General features: G+C 41.3%; 1 protein-coding gene across 1 annotated transcript; it reads right to left on the bottom strand.

The window, feature by feature from the left end:
- Positions 1–1963: 1963 nt before the first annotated feature.
- On the bottom strand, positions 1964–19480 carry pdia3 (protein disulfide isomerase family A, member 3). Its single transcript, XM_055661062.1, has 13 exons — positions 19233–19480; positions 13269–13347; positions 11664–11781; positions 10638–10745; positions 9239–9368; positions 8052–8168; positions 7036–7161; positions 5552–5734; positions 4411–4519; positions 3263–3391; positions 3094–3173; positions 2825–2882; positions 1964–2337 (listed from the first exon to the last, which is right to left on the bottom strand). Exons 1-13 carry the CDS (start codon positions 19367–19369, stop codon positions 2224–2226), a joined length of 1488 nt encoding a protein of 495 aa, XP_055517037.1. The 5' UTR covers positions 19370–19480; the 3' UTR covers positions 1964–2223.
- Between the last annotated feature and the right edge of the window lie 428 nt (positions 19481–19908).

The following is a 19908-nucleotide window of genomic DNA, read 5'->3' as shown; positions in this document are numbered from 1 at the left end:
CCCCACTCCAATGTTGCAAATGTGCTTTGGTAATGCTGTGCCAACATTTTTTTAATTCAACATATTCTGCAACTAGTCAGTTTTAACATGTTGCTTTACATTAAAAAAAAAAGTACACATTGTAATGCAACTATAATTTTGCATTAGAGCAGTCCACATGAGATCCAAGTCTGGTTACTGAAAATCACATTTCGTTTTGAATCTTAAGGATTTTAACTTGGTCATGTTGCTTGACATTTTGTGCCAAGGTATATCACAAATGTCTTTGTTAATCATTTTTAACTATACTATTGTATTCAGTATAACTCCTTGGTTTTATAATCACTCAGCAAAGGAATTTAAAATTCCCAAGTAGTTTAAGTTTTGGTACAGCAATATTAAATTTTTGAATGAAATTCTGGAGAGTTGCAAAATGCTTTAAAGTTCTTCTGAAACAAATGTATTATTTGGCAAGGTTTTTTTCTTATGCTGAGGTTGCCACCGATCTGATTCAAGACAAGCTGAATATGGAGCATTGATCACGAGAGGAGTCCAAATCAATGCCTCCCAGCTTTCCCCAAGCACAGTTGACATTAAAGTTTACCTGAAACTATGTATCGAATGATTTCTTGCAAGGATGTAATGATTTGAGCTGGGCATCAGAAATAGATGTGAAGGCTGAGCTACATCTCACTTTGTAACCAGCCAATTTCATATTCATCCCTTTAGTCATCTGGAAAATGTTTAATTAGCCCAACATTTTGCAGTCAAATGCCCACAACTGTACTTGATTCCCATCTGAAATAATCCAGTATTGTTAGGCCCTGTCAGTTAGTAGCTTTATCTGCTCTGCATCCAGACTGGCAATTGGATAATGGTAGGTTAACATCAGAGACCTAACTCAATCATCTAAACTCAAATCTGACTTCCACAGAATATTCAGGTGAATCCTTAAATTGTGCCTCCACCCCCTCCTACTCTGTTCCAGAATTACAGGTTATTTGTGCCAGTTATCTTGAGACGGTCTACTCCTCCCAAAGCCAAGTCCTGCTCTAACTATACACACAAATCTCCCCCAACCCATTTGATTAGAGATGGGTGGAGACTAAGGATCAACCTTAGAGGGAATCTTTGAATTAATCTTTTTAGTTTCACACAGAAATAACGTTTTCTTGCTAGGGCCAAATAAGTGATCCATGAAAGATCAACGTTGTAGTTAAATGCGTCAGCTGCTGAGATTGAGGGCCGTGTTCTCTTATTCATGGCTAAACTCAAGGATCATCAGTGGGTAGCAATCAGACTGAATGGGGCAAAGCCAACTAATTCCTCATGTTCTGACTGCTGTCTTCAGGACAAATGTCAGCCTTGTGAAGGTAAAAATGATTCATTCGGTCAAATTTGCAACAATGACTGACTGGCACAAACAGTCTACAAGAACCAATTCTACCCCAATTCAGAAGATGAACAGTCAAAGGCCGAGACGTTATTAAAATGTAAAGGGATGTGTTCCGGTCATGCTATGGCTACAATTCCAACCCCCTCCCTGCACAGTCATGAGTAACCACTACTACCCGGTCGGGACAATGTGCTTGTTTATTTATAGATCATCCACAAAATAAACCAGAAGAGAAAAATGGAAAATCTGAAATTAGGACTGTTTTCTGCAGCCATCGGTACATTCAATTATTCAACCATTCGACAATTTAGGCAAGGAGGAGAAATTAGAACATAGGGTGTCTGTGACTTTCAGGAATGCTGTTACTCAAGATTGTTTGACCTCTAACATCAGACAGTTTAAGTCAGCTCCTGGTAATGGCAAATACCAGCTCAAATTAATTATTTGAAGCATGAAGGGCTGTACTTGCACTAGTTCACCAGAAAAGTTCAACATACTGCATTTGAAATTAAAACCCCATCTGATGAGATGAAACAAAATGTGTAACCTGCTACAACGTTACTCTGCAATATAGGGCATGGCCAGCAGTTTGGTTTAAAGGGGTTTATTGTTCAAAATGTACAAAAACATTCACCAGTACAAAATAAGACCAAAACAAAACCTGAATTTCTGCCCCCTTTTGATTCAGTAACTCATTGATAGTGCATCGTAAAATTGATACAGAAATGGTATGGCAGACTGTTAATCTTCTTAAAAAGTGACTATACCACCACCAAATCTCTAACCCAACCCCTGGTTCCAATTACTCCTTGCATAACAACGCCAACATCTGAGCTGCTTCCAATCATTTACAGGTCTTCCCGGTCCTTCTTCTTGGCTTTCTTTTCTTCTTCAACTGCAGTCAGAGGATGCGTGCATTCCTTCTTCAAGTACCTCATGAAGTCATTAACTTCACGGCCTCCCTGTATGGAGAACACATTTGTTGATGCGTCATAGATTCGCGTTTTAAACCAGTCTTTTGCATTGCTTAAAATTCCTTCAACGGTCTAGAGTTTAAAGCAGACACCTGCTCTTTCCAAATCTCACTTTGTCCTTAAAATGAACTAAGTATCTCAGCCATGCAAGGAAAATATGAATGCTGAAGTCTTGTAAACAAAAGTTAACAATGAAAATACTGTTGCCACAGATAAATGATCTCATTAACATCTTTCTTTTGCACTAGTATCACTGTTACTAATTCATCCATTCTTAAAATAAATTATATTGCATTAACAGACTTGTTAAGTTGCAAGCAAGAATTTCATGGTTCCATTGTCGATACATGTGACAAGTAAATACTCTTAACTAAAAATCAGGATACACAATAGAATGGATTTTCTAACTGAAGAAATCTCCTCGATGGAAGAAACATGCAGAAAAGAGATGATCAAGAAAAGTAGCCAAACATACCTCGTATTTCTTTGGACTCTTCTTTTTACCCATTGGTGCAAAATAAAGTGTGGGGAACCTAAATATTAAAAATATTTAATATTTTTAAAAAGTTAATTTAATAGAAGTAGCTCCAAAAAGAAACTGTCAATCAAATGTCAAGACACTACTATTTTGTACACACTGAACAAAAATGGTCTCAATATAACACAATGCAGTAAAATATTGACCAAACATTAATTCTACCCAGTTCCAATAAAATAAAATCTGCCATGAACACAGGAACATACCCTTGAACTTGATACGGTGAAGGCACATCATTGGTTGTAGCATCCATTTTGGCGATGACAATATTGGAATCACTGCTCACCTGATTAAATAGAGAATATAATAAGACATTGAAAAAATACCATAAGGACCACCTTCACAATTAGACAGGACAAAAGAACAGATTCTAACCTTATCTGCAAGTTCCTTATATTTGGGTTCAAGGCTCTTGCAATGACCACACCAGGGTGCATAAAACTCAATCAAGACATCCTTTGTTTCATCATTTACAATGTCGTCAAAGTTCTCAGCTACCACAATCTGTTAAAAGAGGAACATTAACAGATTTATTTTGAGCATCTGCAGGAATGAACAATAAAACAACGTTAAACTGAGCTAAGTAAATAAAAAGCTAGCATGGATGAATGGTGCTCGGATCTTAAAAGTCCTCTTTATTCATTAACGTTCCGAGAAGCAAGCCTGATACAGATATATCTTATCGGGCTTTCAGGGCTCCAGATCAACTACCATGTGGCTCTCTTTACCTGCTGCAGGAGGCTAAGGGGTGATCTTATAGAAGTATATAAAATCACACGGGGAAGTAAAAAGGGTGAATGTAGTCTTTTACCCAGAGTTGGGGAAACAAGAACCCGAGGACAGAGGTTTAAGGGAAAAGGGGAAAGATTTAATAGGAAGCAGAGGCGTGACCTTTACACTTAGAAGGCGTGTGGGACTGTGGAATGAGCTGCCAGAGGAGTAAGTTGAGGCAAGTACAACATTTAAAAGACACTTGGATGGGTTCATGGATAGGAAAGGTTTAGAAGGATATGGGACTTGCTCAGGTAGGGCATCTTGGTCAGCAGACATGCAGCATGGAAACAGGTTCTATGACTAAGAGATGAATACACCAGCTCCAGAGAAAGTAGGTTGGATTTATACATACTGGCTTCACTTGCCACACCCACATTCTTTAAATGAATTGCAAACTAGACTGCCTGTCTTCTATAATCATTCAACAACTATATTCTTCTTGCTTCACCCAGCCACCAGATTGCAATTGGCTATATCTGTGGAAACAAAAGCCACCAATTCTATTCTCTCAGGAACCGTCTTTGTATCTAAAGAAACAAAGCAACTTAAACGTATTCCAGCAGCTAGTTCGCCTAGAAGGTTTAAAGATATGAAAAACAATATTCAGACATTTGTGTAATCTGCAGTAATGGATAATATAATTTTAGTGCTTAGAATTTTTGTATAATTTTAGATTTCCAATGCCTACTACACACGGTACAAATTAGTCTTCATGTAAATAATGAGTATGAATAGTTCAAGAAACCAACCTTCACAGGACCATCATTGGTCTCTGGTATTGGCTCTGACTTTAGGTAACGCTTCAGTTTACCATCAAAGTAATCCTCCAGAAAACGCTCCAACACTTTACCGTCACGCCTGGGGAATAAAAAACACTTCTCTAAAGATGATCTACTTACAAAATTACAGCTTTACTAATTTAAGGATGTCCACAGTGAAGCACTGCATAAACTAGTCAAGAGCCATGATTATAATTTGGGTCTCAGATACTTGACAAGCAATAAATCAGCAATCACAAAAACACGAGCGATTAATTTACCTGGAATGTACCAGCAATGTACTTTCAAAAAAGTTCCAATGCAGTTTAAAACACTATTACCGTAATTCATATTACAGAAAATTACATTATATCCATTTGTTCTCAGGTTGGAAGACAAGAATAGTAGCTGCAAATGTTGGCAACACTTTCAGTTACAGTACATGCAGTAACATCATGTAAACTGACTAGAATTGTGTGCAGATCTACAAGTCACATGAGAACCAAGAAGCAAATCTCATCCAGAGGGTAGAGTCCTACTGTGTTAAAGGTTAACACACAAACAGAGCACTTGCCAGCCAGAGGCATGCTTCTCTTCCCAGAGAAGAGCCATCTTAAACCTGTACATCAATAATAGTTTGCACCCACACTAACATTGCCAGAGTCCAATATCATCTGGTCCCTCTCCTTTAATTATCTGAGCAAACCTAATCTATCTCATTAATTTCCCAGCACCATTCGGTCCCTCCCTCCACAATTCACCCTCTTTATCACCACAATGCATCAGGCATGATACAACAATCCCGCAGGAATGCTCTCGTTCAGACTACCAGGCAGGCCTCCTGCATCCTGGTGGTGAACGGCCTAGGTTTCTACTGATGTTCCTTCAGCGCGATTACATGGGCAGCTCAAGTACTTTATTTGAACAATTCATCGCTTACATTTTTGATAAAGCCTAACTTTGGATTAACTTCATAAATTTGTATACTAAACCTATATAATAAGTTTCACAGAGCTGATAAAGAAAACCAAACTTGATTCCAAAATACACTTAAAACTGGTGACATTTCATGACCAAGGCAAATGGCAAAAGCTAAAACGGCTAACATTCACATCCAATTTACGATACTTACGAGAACTCCTCTTGCATCACATATTTTTCATCTTTAGCTGTTTTGACAGCAACAACAGGAATTTCACCATTGATAGAATCCAAACCAAATTCTGAAAGCTCATGGCCAAAGGTTTTATGACTGGCAACAGCAAAATGCAGCTTCTCACCAGCATCCAGGAACTTCTTAGCAACTTTCATCACTCTGTACAATTAGAATAGACAGAAGCATGAATTTAAATAGCAGAAATCAGGTGAAGAGTTAGAATAACATTGTACAAGACCATTTAAAACAAAAACAAAAAAACTGGAACTTGTATTTTTGAATGTTACTTCTCCCAAGAGGACATAGTTTTAGGGCAAGGTGAGAAAAATAAACTTTTTCACCCCAGAGGGTGATTGGAATCTGGAATGCACTGCCTGACTAGGCAGCAGAGTTGGGTACTCTCATAAGTATCATAAAGGTAGTTAATCTGTGGAACTCATGGCTATGGAGGATAAGTCAGTGGATATCTTTAGATTATTTTATGATCAGAACAGGTGTCCCTGGTTATGGGGAGAAGGCAGGAAAATGGGATTAGAAGGCAGAGATCAGCCATGATAGATTAGGACATTCGGCCCATCAAGTCTACTCCGCCATTCACTCATGGTTAATCTATCTGTTCCTCTCAATCCCTTTCTCCTGCCTTCTCTCCATAAAGGGGCTGTCCCACTGTGGCGACCTAATCCGCGAGTTCAGAAGAGTGTCTTCGACCTTCAAGCTCGAGGGCACTCGTCTGGAAAACCTCGAGCTGGATCGACCATCAGCGATGAAACCGCAAGTTGGAGCGACCGACCATACACAAACACATCGCAAAGGCGGGGACAGGGAAAGTGGGGGAGCGCTGTCTGAAATTCACACCCTCGATGAAGAGGAAGGTAAAAGAAGCTGTGGCGGCGCGCGGCTGCGACCCGACTTCGGAGCTTCGGAGGCTCCGGTTGCAGGCCCGGTGGACAGTGACATCGGGAGCTCGCGAGTCCCTGGTAGCAAACCGCTTTTCGGAGCACCCGCAACGGCAACTTCTCCCGCCCGAATCGCGGGGTGGAAAACAACCCAGAGTGGGGCCTTACCTCGTCCAGCACGGCTTTAACGGCCACGGGACTTGCCATCGCCCGCCGGTGGCTTTAACATCGGGAGAAAAATGGAAAACAGGGGAGAGAAAATGACTTTGCCTTCCATCATAGTGAGGAGGAGATTCACTGTGATGGATGTTTGTGTAAATTGTATTAATTGTGTGTCTTGGTTTTTTTCGTGTTGTAGGACTGCAGAAACCAAATTTCGTTTGAACTTGATTTGAGGTTCAAATGACAATAAACGGTATTGAATTGTATTGTATTGTAAGGGCACAAACCCTGATTGGATAGTACAATAAAATGTCTAAAACTAGATATTGTAATTATTAAACATGCTACAGTTCAAATACAAAGACAGAGAACAGTTAAATGTTTGAAGCAGTCAACAAGTACCTATTTCTCCAGTAGTTGGAACCCTTTGGATTCTTTTCATAATCCACATCATAGTATGCTACCAGCAGGTCCTTTCCCTTAAATTGGTCCTTATTATCTTCAGTCATATAGGGACAGAAACCAAAGCTGCAATTAAAAATTAAAGTATGGAATATGAATGCAATACCCATCAAAAAATGAATTAGGTAATCCAAAGCGGAAGTTATAATAGAACACTGCCGGTGTTCTAAATCAACAGTCCAACAGTGTAAATCCCCGCGGTGCCTCAGAACAGGATCTTTTTCAGTATAATACCCAGGATCAAATGGCAATTTCATTTCTTCCTTAATTATTTCTACAACCATGCCAGGATACATCAACAAAGAAAGAGCACCTGCATTCATATTACCAGTGTTAAAATCATTTACGTCGTGTCAAAATATTGGATTTAGTACAGATTTATTACCAAGTGTGCAAACAAGGAAAACAAGAGCCGTAGAATGGGTGATAAGAATGTCTGTTTGAAAGGGGTGGGTATAAGGCAAATAACTGCGGATCAGTTTGTCACTGAAATAAATAACAGCATATTCAGAGGCTATTTAAATGAAGTAGTAATAAGTTTACAAAAGAAAGGTACACTTGAAAAAGGTTCTGGGTTTCTCATATTTTTACATCTATGTGGCACAACAGATTTGAGAATCAAAAGCTTGGACTAAAATATAAAAAAGTGGCCGCATGCAAAAAAAAAAAAGGATACCTCAAAACATTAGGAATCCATGGGACCATTTCTGATTATTGCTGGCATCAACAGGTGAAACCAAAATAGAAAATGCCCATTTTTTTATACAATACATTGCCATGAAAATACAGAGATAATAATCACAAGCTCCTGCTGCTAATTTCCCCCTTTCAACAGCAGTTCTGAAGCCCCTTAGTGTAACCATAAACATCCCATTTTACTATTTACAACATTTACCTTTTTCTTCAGCAATAACACTAAAACTACCATAAAATCTGTAGAAATGTGTAGAACTTACATGTTGTCTTGAACAAATGTTTTAATTTTTGTATTTGAGAACTTTGCTTCTGTATATTGCACATTGCTGCTCTCAAACTTATTTGCTAGTCGCTGAGGTCGGAACAAGATAATGCCTCTGTTAAATAATGAAAGCAGGTAGTTAGATTCAATTCAGTGATTCCCATTTTAAAACATTTCATCCTTACAACCATTAACAAATCACTGACAATTAAACAACTTGTGTTTCGGATCCCTGCTCTTTGTGAAACACTTGCTCAATTTAATTAAAACATATTGGGATTTTAAATTATTTAGAATTCTATGCTGCTAATTGTGGCTTTAATCCAATTACAAAACATAGCAAACAGTTTCCTTTCCCCGATCACGATTTACTGCATATATTATCCAAGGCTTTGAAGAATACTTGACAAGGGTTCAAAAGTCATAGTGACCTCTAGGTTACTTTTCAGCCAAAGCTGGCGAGCACACCCATACTGCAGTTTACCGTTTCCCATTTCCAGTCGTGGCATGAACACGTGGGCCGGATTGCTGTCCCAATAGATACTCTTCGAATACAGGACATGGCCAATGAACCCAAATTAATCATGAGGAATTAAGATGTTCCAGCCGGTATGACATGATGACCCTTTCCTCTTCAAAGGAGCTTTGTATACAGATGTCTGAAGAAGGGTCTCGCCCCAATTCCTTCTCTCCAGAAATGCTGCCTTTCCCACTGAGTTACTCCAGCATTTTGTGACTACCTTTGCATACAGATTCTGTGTAATGTCTATCTAAAACTCCAGACATGATATTCTAGTAGTCAGTGATGCACGGAGCACCAGGAAATTACTTAAGAGTAAAAAAAGTTAAAAATAAAAAATAGAAGTGAGGAAAAATGTTCACAACATAATTTAAAAGAGTTCCAACTTTGTTAATGTTTAGAAATTCAACAAAGTAATAGCAAGTGCTCAAATGTTAATACATCAGAATTTAACTCAGGAAAATCAAACAATTTACACGGGGCTCAACACTCCTTCAAGTGGTAAAACTGTTGCATGTATTGCATCTTTTTGGATGCAAGACTTAACATTTTTCTTCAGTCATAATTTTTTTTTTGCATGCAAGGCAGTTAAGCATTATGAAAAAAAAGGCTCCACTGCCTTTTGGGTTAAAATTGGATGATTCCAAATATATGTCAGTACATACTCATTTTTAATTTCATATTTCTTAATTAGCTCTTCATTATTGGTGTGAGCAAAACGGTAGTTCTCCCTCATTGCACTTGCGGCTTTAAGGAAATCTGCCTGGGGTGTACTGGCAGGGTCCTCGAAGAAACCTGCAAAATAAGCATGTACACATTAACACCAATCACACCTAATCGGCCATGAGAAAGCTGCATTAGTAGAGTAGCAGATTGCACGTAACGCATGCTTACAGCCATTCTTTCCACTTCATTCATCCACCAACATACCAAGTTTTAAATTAAGGACTAAGGATTTATGAAAAATACCACCGGGGGACACCACACGATGGCTGCCTCGCCAACGGTCTGTCTTTGTCTTTTCCTTCTCTGTGTTTTTAGCTTGTTGCAAAATGTATGTTTTAGTTTATCTTTAGTTTTGTATTATGTGGGGGGGGGGGGGGGAATGTTTTTTCTTATCTCTTTCCTCGACGGAGATGCGACTTTTTCCGTGTTGTATCTCCGTCTGCACTGCTGCTTAACATTGTGGAGTTGGCGACCTCTTGTTTGGGACTTCTAGAGCTCCAAAACCGCGGAGCCTGCTGACTTTAACACCTCGGAGCGGGCGATTCCTTTGCAAAGGGGTCGGCCTTTGGCGCTGCTACCTGCGGGAGCTACGGACTTTAACGTTGTGACGCTCGCAGGCTGGGGGGGGGGGGGGGGGCAATTTCGGGAACTTCAAGTCGCAGTGGTTCGACTGCCCCAATGCAGCTCGATCGCCGGTTGCAGATGGTTCGACTCCCCCGACCGTGGGAGGGAAGATGATAAGACTTTATTGTCTTCCATCACAGTGGTGAATGTGGAGGAGCCGCTGTGGTGGATGTTTGTGTCAATTTTTATGTAGTTGTGTGTCTTGTTCCTTTTTTTCCCATCATGACTATGGCAAACCAAATTCCTCGTAAGTTGCAAAACATGCTTGGCTAACAAATTATGATTATGATAATTTACAATCAGCTATGGTCGAACATACAAGGCATGCTACATACCAGTTACAGCACAGAATAATAAAAGAAATTCCCGTGTCTCAGTGTACTACTGCTATACACTTTTATTGTATCCGAGTTGCTTATCTAAGATGTATCTGTGCTTATGTATACAAAAGGGAATTTCACTGTACCCCAGTACATGTGACATTGACCATTATTTTTCCAATGGGACTAAAGCTACATATGCCCAATTCCCTTGCTTCTTCTAAATTCTAGCATTTCAAGTCCAAATACCAAAATCCAAACATGAGTGCCCGTTTTATTCAAACAGTTGACACCAAACTCGTAGGGTAATCCCGTAAAACATGTGCCATTTATCACAAGCATTTTGAAACATAACTCTTAAAATTAAAATTGAATTTCACTGGCGACTACTTACCAATAACTGAAGCATCTACATCGTTAATGAAGCTCCCCAGTTCTTCCGGTGTTTTAACTTCTATAGAGCTGGGTCCTGCCTGTTTCTTCAGATGGCTGACAATTCCATCTGTGCAAATGTATCAGATAGATAAGTCACTAGAGATAAGGTAGCCTTATAACCAAGTCAGCAAGTGTGATAATCCCAAAGAACCACCCAAACAAAAACTGCTAACATGATGCACAGACCCACTGTTGATCATTCACTGAATTAATGATATTTCCATGAAGAGCCATAGCAACAAAGAGCCAAAGGAATGTAAAACATTACATTGGACTGTCTGTTGTTGCAGTGGAGGAAAAAAATAGTTTTAAATGGTGACATTGGGAGACCAGGGGCTGACAACAAGGATGGGAGTGGTGAGTGCCGATCAGGATCCGTGTTTGGATGATCTTGCTTCAGACTCAGGGCAAGGATGGAGAAGGGTAAAAAAATGGCAGAGATATTGGCCCGAGGCACCGACTGGAATTGGCAGCAACTTATATGGTAAGATAAGGTACGAGTCTGATCCAAGATTTAGCGGACAAATAGGTAATGGAAGATTTGCACTGGATGTAGTCAAATGTGTGTGGAATTTGATTGCATGACTCTCCATGATGGCTGGAAGGATTGCACAAGGTGGCCCAAGAACCATCTTCTGAACAACAGGCAAGCTTAGCAAACAAAATTGAGAAGCATTAATTAGAATTGGTTGAACCACAATAACACAGCAAGGGTGGTTCCGCTCTCCTGGAGTGGAACTCTGCCTCAGAGTTGAGGGAAACAAATGCGGTGCGTTGTGGTAATGGAATCAACGCAACAGAAAGAGGATTGCGCAGGTAAAATAACATTAGGGATCAGATGTGAGAAGAATGCGAGAACAGGCACCTGCCCTTGAAACTGATTAGAATTTAAATAGCAACCTGTAGCTCAGGATTTTAACCAGAGTATTGATAGTGGTCAAAACTACCTATTCAGCAGCATCGCACAGGCATCACAGAATGTTACCTGCTGTTCTGGGACCATCGTAAGACCCTGAATCTTCACCATCACGGAATATCTTCAAAGTTGGATACCCACTAACTCCATACTTGGTACATGTGTTTGAATTTGCAGTGCAGTCAACCTTGTTAGAATCAAAATAATGGACACAAGAATCCCAATTATATGAGCTGCTTGAAAATAAACATTTGACTGTGCAAGTAAATACAATTTAAGTGACAGTTATCTGCATTAAAACTATATAGAAACATAGAAATTAGGTGCAGGAGTAGGCCATTCGGCCCTTCGAGCCTGCACCGCCATTCAATATGATCATGGCTGATCATCCAAATCTGTATATCTGTATCTGTACCTGATATCTGTATTAGTATGAACAAGAGCTTTAAAATTTAATGACTACGCTCCACATTACATCAGTATTGACAGTTCAATAAATATACAAATATGTAAGAAATATATTTTAAGGAGCTGTGAAAAAAATGTAGATTGTTTGAACATTTTCTTAATTATGACGCTGCCACATATATTTTGCTAACTGCATTATCCTTCCTCTCAAAACCCAGTTGTCTGTATTGTACTTTCACTTTAGTGAAAAACAGAATATTACAAAAATCGAAACTCAGCCACCCACATTGTACATATGCTGTCAGACATAAGTCTCACCGTGCGAACATCCAAAGACAGAGATCATTGGTACTCAAAATGTTCCTTTATAAACTCGCCACCCTACCAGACAAAACACTTAATTCTTCAATTAATGTTATTCACAAGGAACCTTCACGTCCCGGTCAGAACTTAAATTAGAGCACTTATGTTTTTGTCACCTCACACCCAAATGTAAGCTCTATTTTGCCAGAGAAAAACAGTTCTCCAGCAGGTTGAGCCATGATCCCAAACCCTAATGAGCCATGAAATAACACCATGGCTTGAAGCGAGACTCTGTTGGACATGCCAGGCAGAGAATCTCACCTCCTAGATCCCCAATCTGCATTTTTGTGAATTAATTTTAACTTTAACATACTGTTAGAATAAAATTTAAGGGAATTAAGGGAAGTTAAAATGTAACATACAAACTGTAAAATCAAGTTAACACCCATAAATGTGTGCAGGTTTCAGGTATTACTGTATCGACATATTACATTTATTGGACATATTTTTCTAGAACATGGCATAATTCTTTAATGTTTCAGGACATGTTACATTGTTTAATGCAGTATCTTTACACAAGTGTGAATAGATGCAATCGCTTATTCATTTCATTGACCACATACAGTGAAACTGACAAGACTCTTCCTAACAGATAATGGTGTCTGATCAATGTAGGGATGTAACAGAAAACAGACACCACCCTACTCCCTCCCATATTGGTTAAATTAAAGAGTCTTTTCTGCTTCGCAATTTCTAAAGTAAATTCCAAGAGGTTCGTCAGTTCCCGATGTAAATCATGTTATAACCAATTTGGCCCGTGTAACGCAAATAGCGTTTCCCAATTCACCACTCACCTCATATCCAAATCATGGTGTGGAAATAATGCTATAGCAGAGCTACTTGTACAGTTAGCAACACCAATACTACAGTAATCAGTTCATGCATAAATCTTCAATAACTCACTTTAATTAGAGGAACTTTTCCTTTTAACTTTGTGGCGGCAGTTTCATATTCTGGGGCCAACTGTTTGCAATGGCCACACCTGCAAAGAATGAAGACAAATCGCCATTAAATACGTTATAACAAGAGATGTATCATTTAAAATGCTAGGTTGAATTCTTGCCTGGGATAAGGAAATAGTTATGAAGCACAAACTGAAAAACTAGAATGTTTTGTTGAAAAAACATAGACCTGAAATGTTACTTCAGATACTGCGTGGCGCGAGAAATTCATATTTCAAAGAAATGACAAAGAAAGCCATTCGACCCATCACTTGGCAATACCATTTCTCCACTAATTTTCTGTATGACTCATGGGCCCCCCACATTTCCATCACTTTCACTATTCACCTACACTAACTGCAGTATCTAACTGATGTACCAATATCACAATAAAGGATCAGCTGCTCAAAATAATATAAAAATTAATAGGGAGAATATTAAACATTGACAACACATGGCGAGGAAATTAGCAGGACACACTTGATCTGCTAGTTTTGCACCAAGGTACCCATGCAGAACACAGAAACCCACTACTGTGAATCGGCCAGTCGCTTTACCACAATTTCTCGCTGGGGAAACTGCATAAGAAAAGGGATAACCCTATTATTCACGGGTCAGCAGAATGCAAGTAGCTCGGCAAGAACAAATCATGGTCTGTTAATTATTTTAAAACGTCTACACCACACAAACCACATGTATACCTATATTGGAGAACAAACTCTGAACAAGTAAATCAATAGAGAAGCAGGGATCAAGGAAAGAGCGTTCACATCGCGGCCCTTTTTCCACCACCACACACAAGCGCTAGACACCATTGTATGCAGATGCCGAGAAGTATGTTCAGCTCTGGCTGAACAACAATTTCTAATCTTGTGATGTGGACTCGATAAGAAGGACAGAGAAGCACATGGGATGGTACTGGAAGCTTTGGAACCCTGCGTAATCAAATGGAAGGATATGGATCACATGCAAGCAGAGAAGTTTAGTTAACTTGGCATCATGCTCGACACATGCATTGTGGACCAAAGGGCCAGTTGCTGTTCCTTACTGTTTTGCTCTATGTATTGTCACATTGTGCTGTTTCACAATAGTCACCCTTTCCAATTACACGACACAATCACAGAATAAAGCAATCGCATCCCGCCTGCTGCGGGAGTGCGAACAAGATGAAAAAGTAAATACATTAGCCTAATCTTTATATTATTTAACATTTACTGCAATATGTAATAGATCATGAATTTTCCAATTAATGGGGGGAGGGGAAGAAGAGTACCACCAGTTGCCAGAAAGAATTGGTGGTAACTCTGTATTTGAAAGCACAATATAAATTTACATCCACTAGCTACCCAATATCCATAATATATCCTGGGTTATGCCTCAGATTAACATTTACAATATGAAGTCTCTTACTAACTAGTATAAAATGGATATGATACCAGCACTCCTCTATCCTTTTTTGTTTTTGTTTTGTTACTTGACAGTATACGCCATCAGCTTCTCATTTATAGTTATTCATTCCAACGTTACAATAAGATGTATAGCTTAAACATGGTTTAGAGCGATATGGGGGCAGGCATGGGAAAATGGGACCCGTTTGGATTTGATTAAATCAATTCTTTCTTCATACACTATTTTACTGCGGAGTCATCTTGTTCGCCATCGATGCGTTGGGCTGAATGGGCCCGTTTCAGTGCTGCATGATTGTGACTCTAAGCCTCTCTTTGTATTGGAATAGGTCGCTTATTTGTAAATTATCCCATTATTATTTTAAATTGAAGACTAATTCACATCATAATCAAAAGTCATACTTTAGTAATTCAAAATTCCAGCCATACAGGGAAACTCGGTAATTTAACTCAACAGAACGTGGTTTCACTTTTATAAATTATTATTCAGCAATTTAATATATAATTGCATTATATCAAATTCTCACCCTACTCTACGTCTCAAACACAAATCGAGTCCAATATTCAGTGACATGTACTTTGATCAAAATACTATCTCAAATGAAATCAAGACATCTCATTACAATGTTGTTGAACGGGTCTTGTCATTTACATTTCACAGTATATCATTTGCATATATTTTGCATTGGTCAAATTATAAAATACTGCCTGTATTTGTAAGCCATCAGTTGTCCTGGTTATCTACTCCTACATCAGCCGATGGTGCAGACATTTGCACCAATTACATTTAAAAGACTATTGGGACAGGTAAATTGATAGGAAAGATTTAGAGGAATAATAGGCCAAACACAGGCAAATGGGACTAGTTTAGATGGGACATCTTGACTGGCATATACAGGCCGAGGAGCCCGTTTCCATGCTGGATGACTAATCATATAATAATTCCTACAACATCACAGGAGTGTGGTGTATAGTTAATGGCATACAATTATTTCATATAACTAGTTGCCCTGGTGCATTATGATTAACAGGCTGCTGCCATTAATTCAGGGTCAGGTCAAAGCCCCTATAGTTGCACTCAGTGATGAACAGTATATTTACTGTATATTTACTGACTGATTGCACTACAGCCTGGTTCAACAGCTCGAACGTCCAGGAACAAAGTGTGTAATTCTACCCAGTCTATCATGTCTACTGACCTCCCCACCTTCAAAGTGATCTACAGGAGGCACTCCTACCATCAGGGACAGATACAGCAGCCTAAAAACCATGACCAGCAGGTTCAACAGCTGTGGCAATGAATTCCACTCTCTTGAATCTCTCATTCTTGCTAACATTTTAAAGATCACGACCCAGAAATTGCTCTGCCACTTTTTTTGTGCTGGAAACAGGCCCTTCAAGCCCAATTTGCCCATACAGGCCAAAATGCCCCATCTACACTGGTCCCAACCAACCTGCATTTTGCCCATATCCCTCTAAACCTGTCCTATCCATGTACTTGTCTAAATGTCTCTTAAACATTGCGATAATACCTGCCTCACCTACCTCCTCTGGCAGCTCGTTCGTTACACACACCACCCTTTGTGCAAAAAAGTTACCCCTCGCGGGTTTCGATTAAATACCCCTTTGCCTTAAGGGTCCTCTGGTCCTTTCACATTATTACTTTATATGAAGATGATAAAACCTTCTATACAGAATCACATTTGCACAGAAGTTCCTAGGGCACCTCAAATACAATTTGTGCACTATTTAAAACCTTCCAACATATACTTCGAAAAAGCACACACAAAGTTCTGGAGTAACTCACAATGTTGCAGCCTCCCTGGAGATCATCTAAAGGGTCACGACCCAAAACATCGCCTGTCCATGTCCTCCAACGATTTAGGCTGACCCACTGAGTTTCTCCTGCACTGATTTACCGATTACATGGAAACAGGCTCCTCAGACCGTATATGCCAGTCAAGATGTCCCATCTCAGCTAGGTCCATTTGCCCGACCAGAGGGTCTGAGCTATAGGGAGAGGTTGAGTAGGCTGGGACTCTACTCCTTGGAACGCAGGAGGATGAGGGATGATCTTATGGAAATGCATAAAATCATGAGAGGAATAGATTGGGTAGATGCACAGAGTCTCTTGCCCAGAGTAGGTGAATCGAGGACATAGGTTCATGGTGAAGTGGCAAAGATTTAATAGGTATCTGTGGGATCACTTTTTCACACAGAGGGTGGTGGATGTACAGAACAAGCTGCCAGTGGAGGTGGTTGGGGCAGGGACAATCCCAATGTTTAAGAAACAATTAGACAGGCATTTAAGAAGGAACTGCAGATGCTGGAATGTCGAAGATACACAAAAATGTGGGAGAAACTCAGCGGGTGCAGCAGCATCTATGGAGCGAAGGAGATAGGCAACGTTTCCGGCCGAAACCCTACTTCAGGCGGGTATGTGGATAGAACAGGTTTGGAGGGATATGGACCAAACGCAGGCAGATGGGACTAGTGTAGCTGGGACATATGCAGATGGTGGGCCAAAGGGCCCCATTTCCACACTGTATCACCCTATCTGAAGTTTCTTGTGATCCCTAAATATAACTCACTAACCCACCATGCTTTGTCCTACCCCTCCACTCTTCTAACCTTCTTTTCCCTCACCCCTGCAATCAGTCTGAAGAAGGGCTCCGACCTGAAATGTCAGGTACCTGTCTAAATGTCTCTTAAAAAGTTCATTGTTCTGAAAAAGAGCAAAACATTTTTTTTTTACCAACTTTGACCATTGAACCACTTTGACCATGGCGTCTCTGCATCCAATTCAAGCCACGAGCCAATGAGAGTTGGCCACCGACTCCCCGGCAACCAATCCGGAGCAGCCACGAGCAGCGATGGTGTCACTTCCGCCGTCTCTGCGGCGGCAGGTGACGCGCGGGGCAGGCTGGGAGTTGTAGTCCGAGAGCCGCGGGTCAGCGAGGAGGAGGCGGGGCAAGGGACTACAGCTCCCGGGGTGCGCCGCGCGGCCGCAGCCCTCCATCACACCCGGGCTCTCGCCCGCACAGGAACGTGTGGGGAAGCAACGGCCGTTTCTTGTGATCCCATAATAAACTAATTTTTAAAAAAACACACATCTTCTAACTCTCTTCCCACCACCCCTGTTGCAAAACATACTTGGCTTATAGTTGCCTATTTCCTTCGCTCCATAGATGCTGCTGCACCCGCTGAGTTTCTCCAGCATTTTTGTGTACCTTCGATTTTCCAGCATCTGCAGTTCCTTCCATGAACATGAACATACATGGCTAATAGATGACTATTATGATAATAGTCTGAAGAAGGGTTCTGATCTGAAGTGTTTAGACACAGCACGGAAACAGACCCTTCGGTCCCCGCACATTGACATTAATTAACTGATTAACACACACACACACCACAATTTTACAGATTTAAAAAAAACACAATTAACCTACAAACCTGCATGTCTTTGGAGTGTGGGAGGAAACCGAAACTAACTCCGGGAGAACCCCCCATTACTGGGGTGGTAAAGGTGAGGCCCGGCACAAATTGGAGAATGAATACCTCATACTTCGTTTGGGCAGCTTACACCCCGGCGGTGTGAATATTGACTCCTCTCACTTCAACCCTTGCTTCCATCCAACCCCCTCTCTCTCCTCCCTCCTCCCCCCTCCTCCCCCCTCTCTCTTCCCTCCATCTCTCTCTCTCTGTCTTACCTCCTCCTACCTCCCTCTTCCCTCCATCTCCCCTCTCTCCCTGTCTTACATCTCCTACCTCTCTCTTCCCTCCATCTCCCCCCTCTCTCTTCCCTCCATCTCCCCCCTCTCTCTTCCCTCCATCTCCCCCCTCTCTCTTCCCTCCCCCCCCCCCCCCCTAAACTTAGTCGTTGTACTAGGATCGAAATTCACTCTCTTTATATCACAATGGGGCTTCATTAGTGTTGAGCTTCTTCCCAGATTCCTATGTAGACATTATTTTCTCTCAGGCTAGGTTAGTACTTTGTGCTAAATAAACTGTAGGAGATGGGCAGCTTACGACCCAGCTGTATGAATATTGATTTCTGTAACTTCAACTTTTGTTTTCCCTTTCTCTCTGTCCCTCCCCCACCCTAGATCCCCAACCAGTTTCACTTTCCTCTTGATTCGATATTACTGATTTTATGCCTCCTTGTCACCCTCCCCTCAACTAACAATTCTACATTTCCTTGTGCAACGTTTGTTTGGATCTGTCCTTTTCACACATTGCCCTTCCACATCTCTAGTCTCTCTCTCTCTCCCCTGACCCTCAGTCTAAAGAAGGGTCTCGACCCGAAATGTCGCCCATTCGTTCTCTCCAGAGACGCTGCGTGTCTCGCTGAGTTACTACAGCAATTTGTGTCTATCTTGCCTACAAGAGGCCGGCCTCACCCATCTTTTATTCCTCTCAGAATCAGTCATTGGGGATATGGCGAGGGGGTCTCAGGGCCACCTCATCATACCCCCCCCCCCCCCCCATCCCCATCATCATTTCCCCTCCAAAAGACTCACCAGGGAGCGAAGAATTCGACCAGCGCCAGGTCGTGGTCGTCGATCTGATCCTCGAAGTCGTCGTCCGTCAGTTCGACCACGTCGCTGGCCAGCGCGGCGCCAGCGATGGAGCAGACTAGGAGCAGGAGGCGGATCATGGCGGCTGAGCCCGGCCGGGGAGGTGGCGGTGATAGTGGTGGTGGCGACGACAGCGGCAGCGCTCTCTTCTCCCTCCTCACGGCCGCCCGCCTCCGGCCCAAGTGACGGCGCCGGGCGCCGGGCCCGCCCCGCCAGCCAGCCCAGCCCAGCCCCGCAGTGTGGCGCCTCGCCATTGGCCCGCCAACGCCCACGTGGACCCCCGGCAACCAATCGTCGGTGCCGTACCATTTCCTCATATCCGCTGATCTGGACCAATGGTAGCGGAGGCTGTGATTCTGCGCACTTGGATCTGCTCTGTCATTTCCCCCTTCATGTTCAACTGCCCCATTAACTAACATTACTAACAACACTGATGTTCTGCTGCAAACTGCCCCATTAACTAATATTAATATAACCAGCGTAACTAATTTTCGGCTGTAAACTGCTCCGTTAACTAACATTAACATAGCTAACTAACATAACTGATGTTCTGCTGCAAACTACCCATTAGATTAACTAATATTAATATAACCAGCGTAACTAATTTTCGGCTGTAAAC

Source organism: Leucoraja erinacea, chromosome 33 (genome assembly GCF_028641065.1).
Source record: "Leucoraja erinacea ecotype New England chromosome 33, Leri_hhj_1, whole genome shotgun sequence".
Taxonomy (NCBI): domain Eukaryota; kingdom Metazoa; phylum Chordata; class Chondrichthyes; order Rajiformes; family Rajidae; genus Leucoraja; species Leucoraja erinaceus.
The sequence above is the reverse complement of the archived record's forward strand: the minus strand, read 5'-3'. Positions and strand labels throughout refer to the sequence as shown.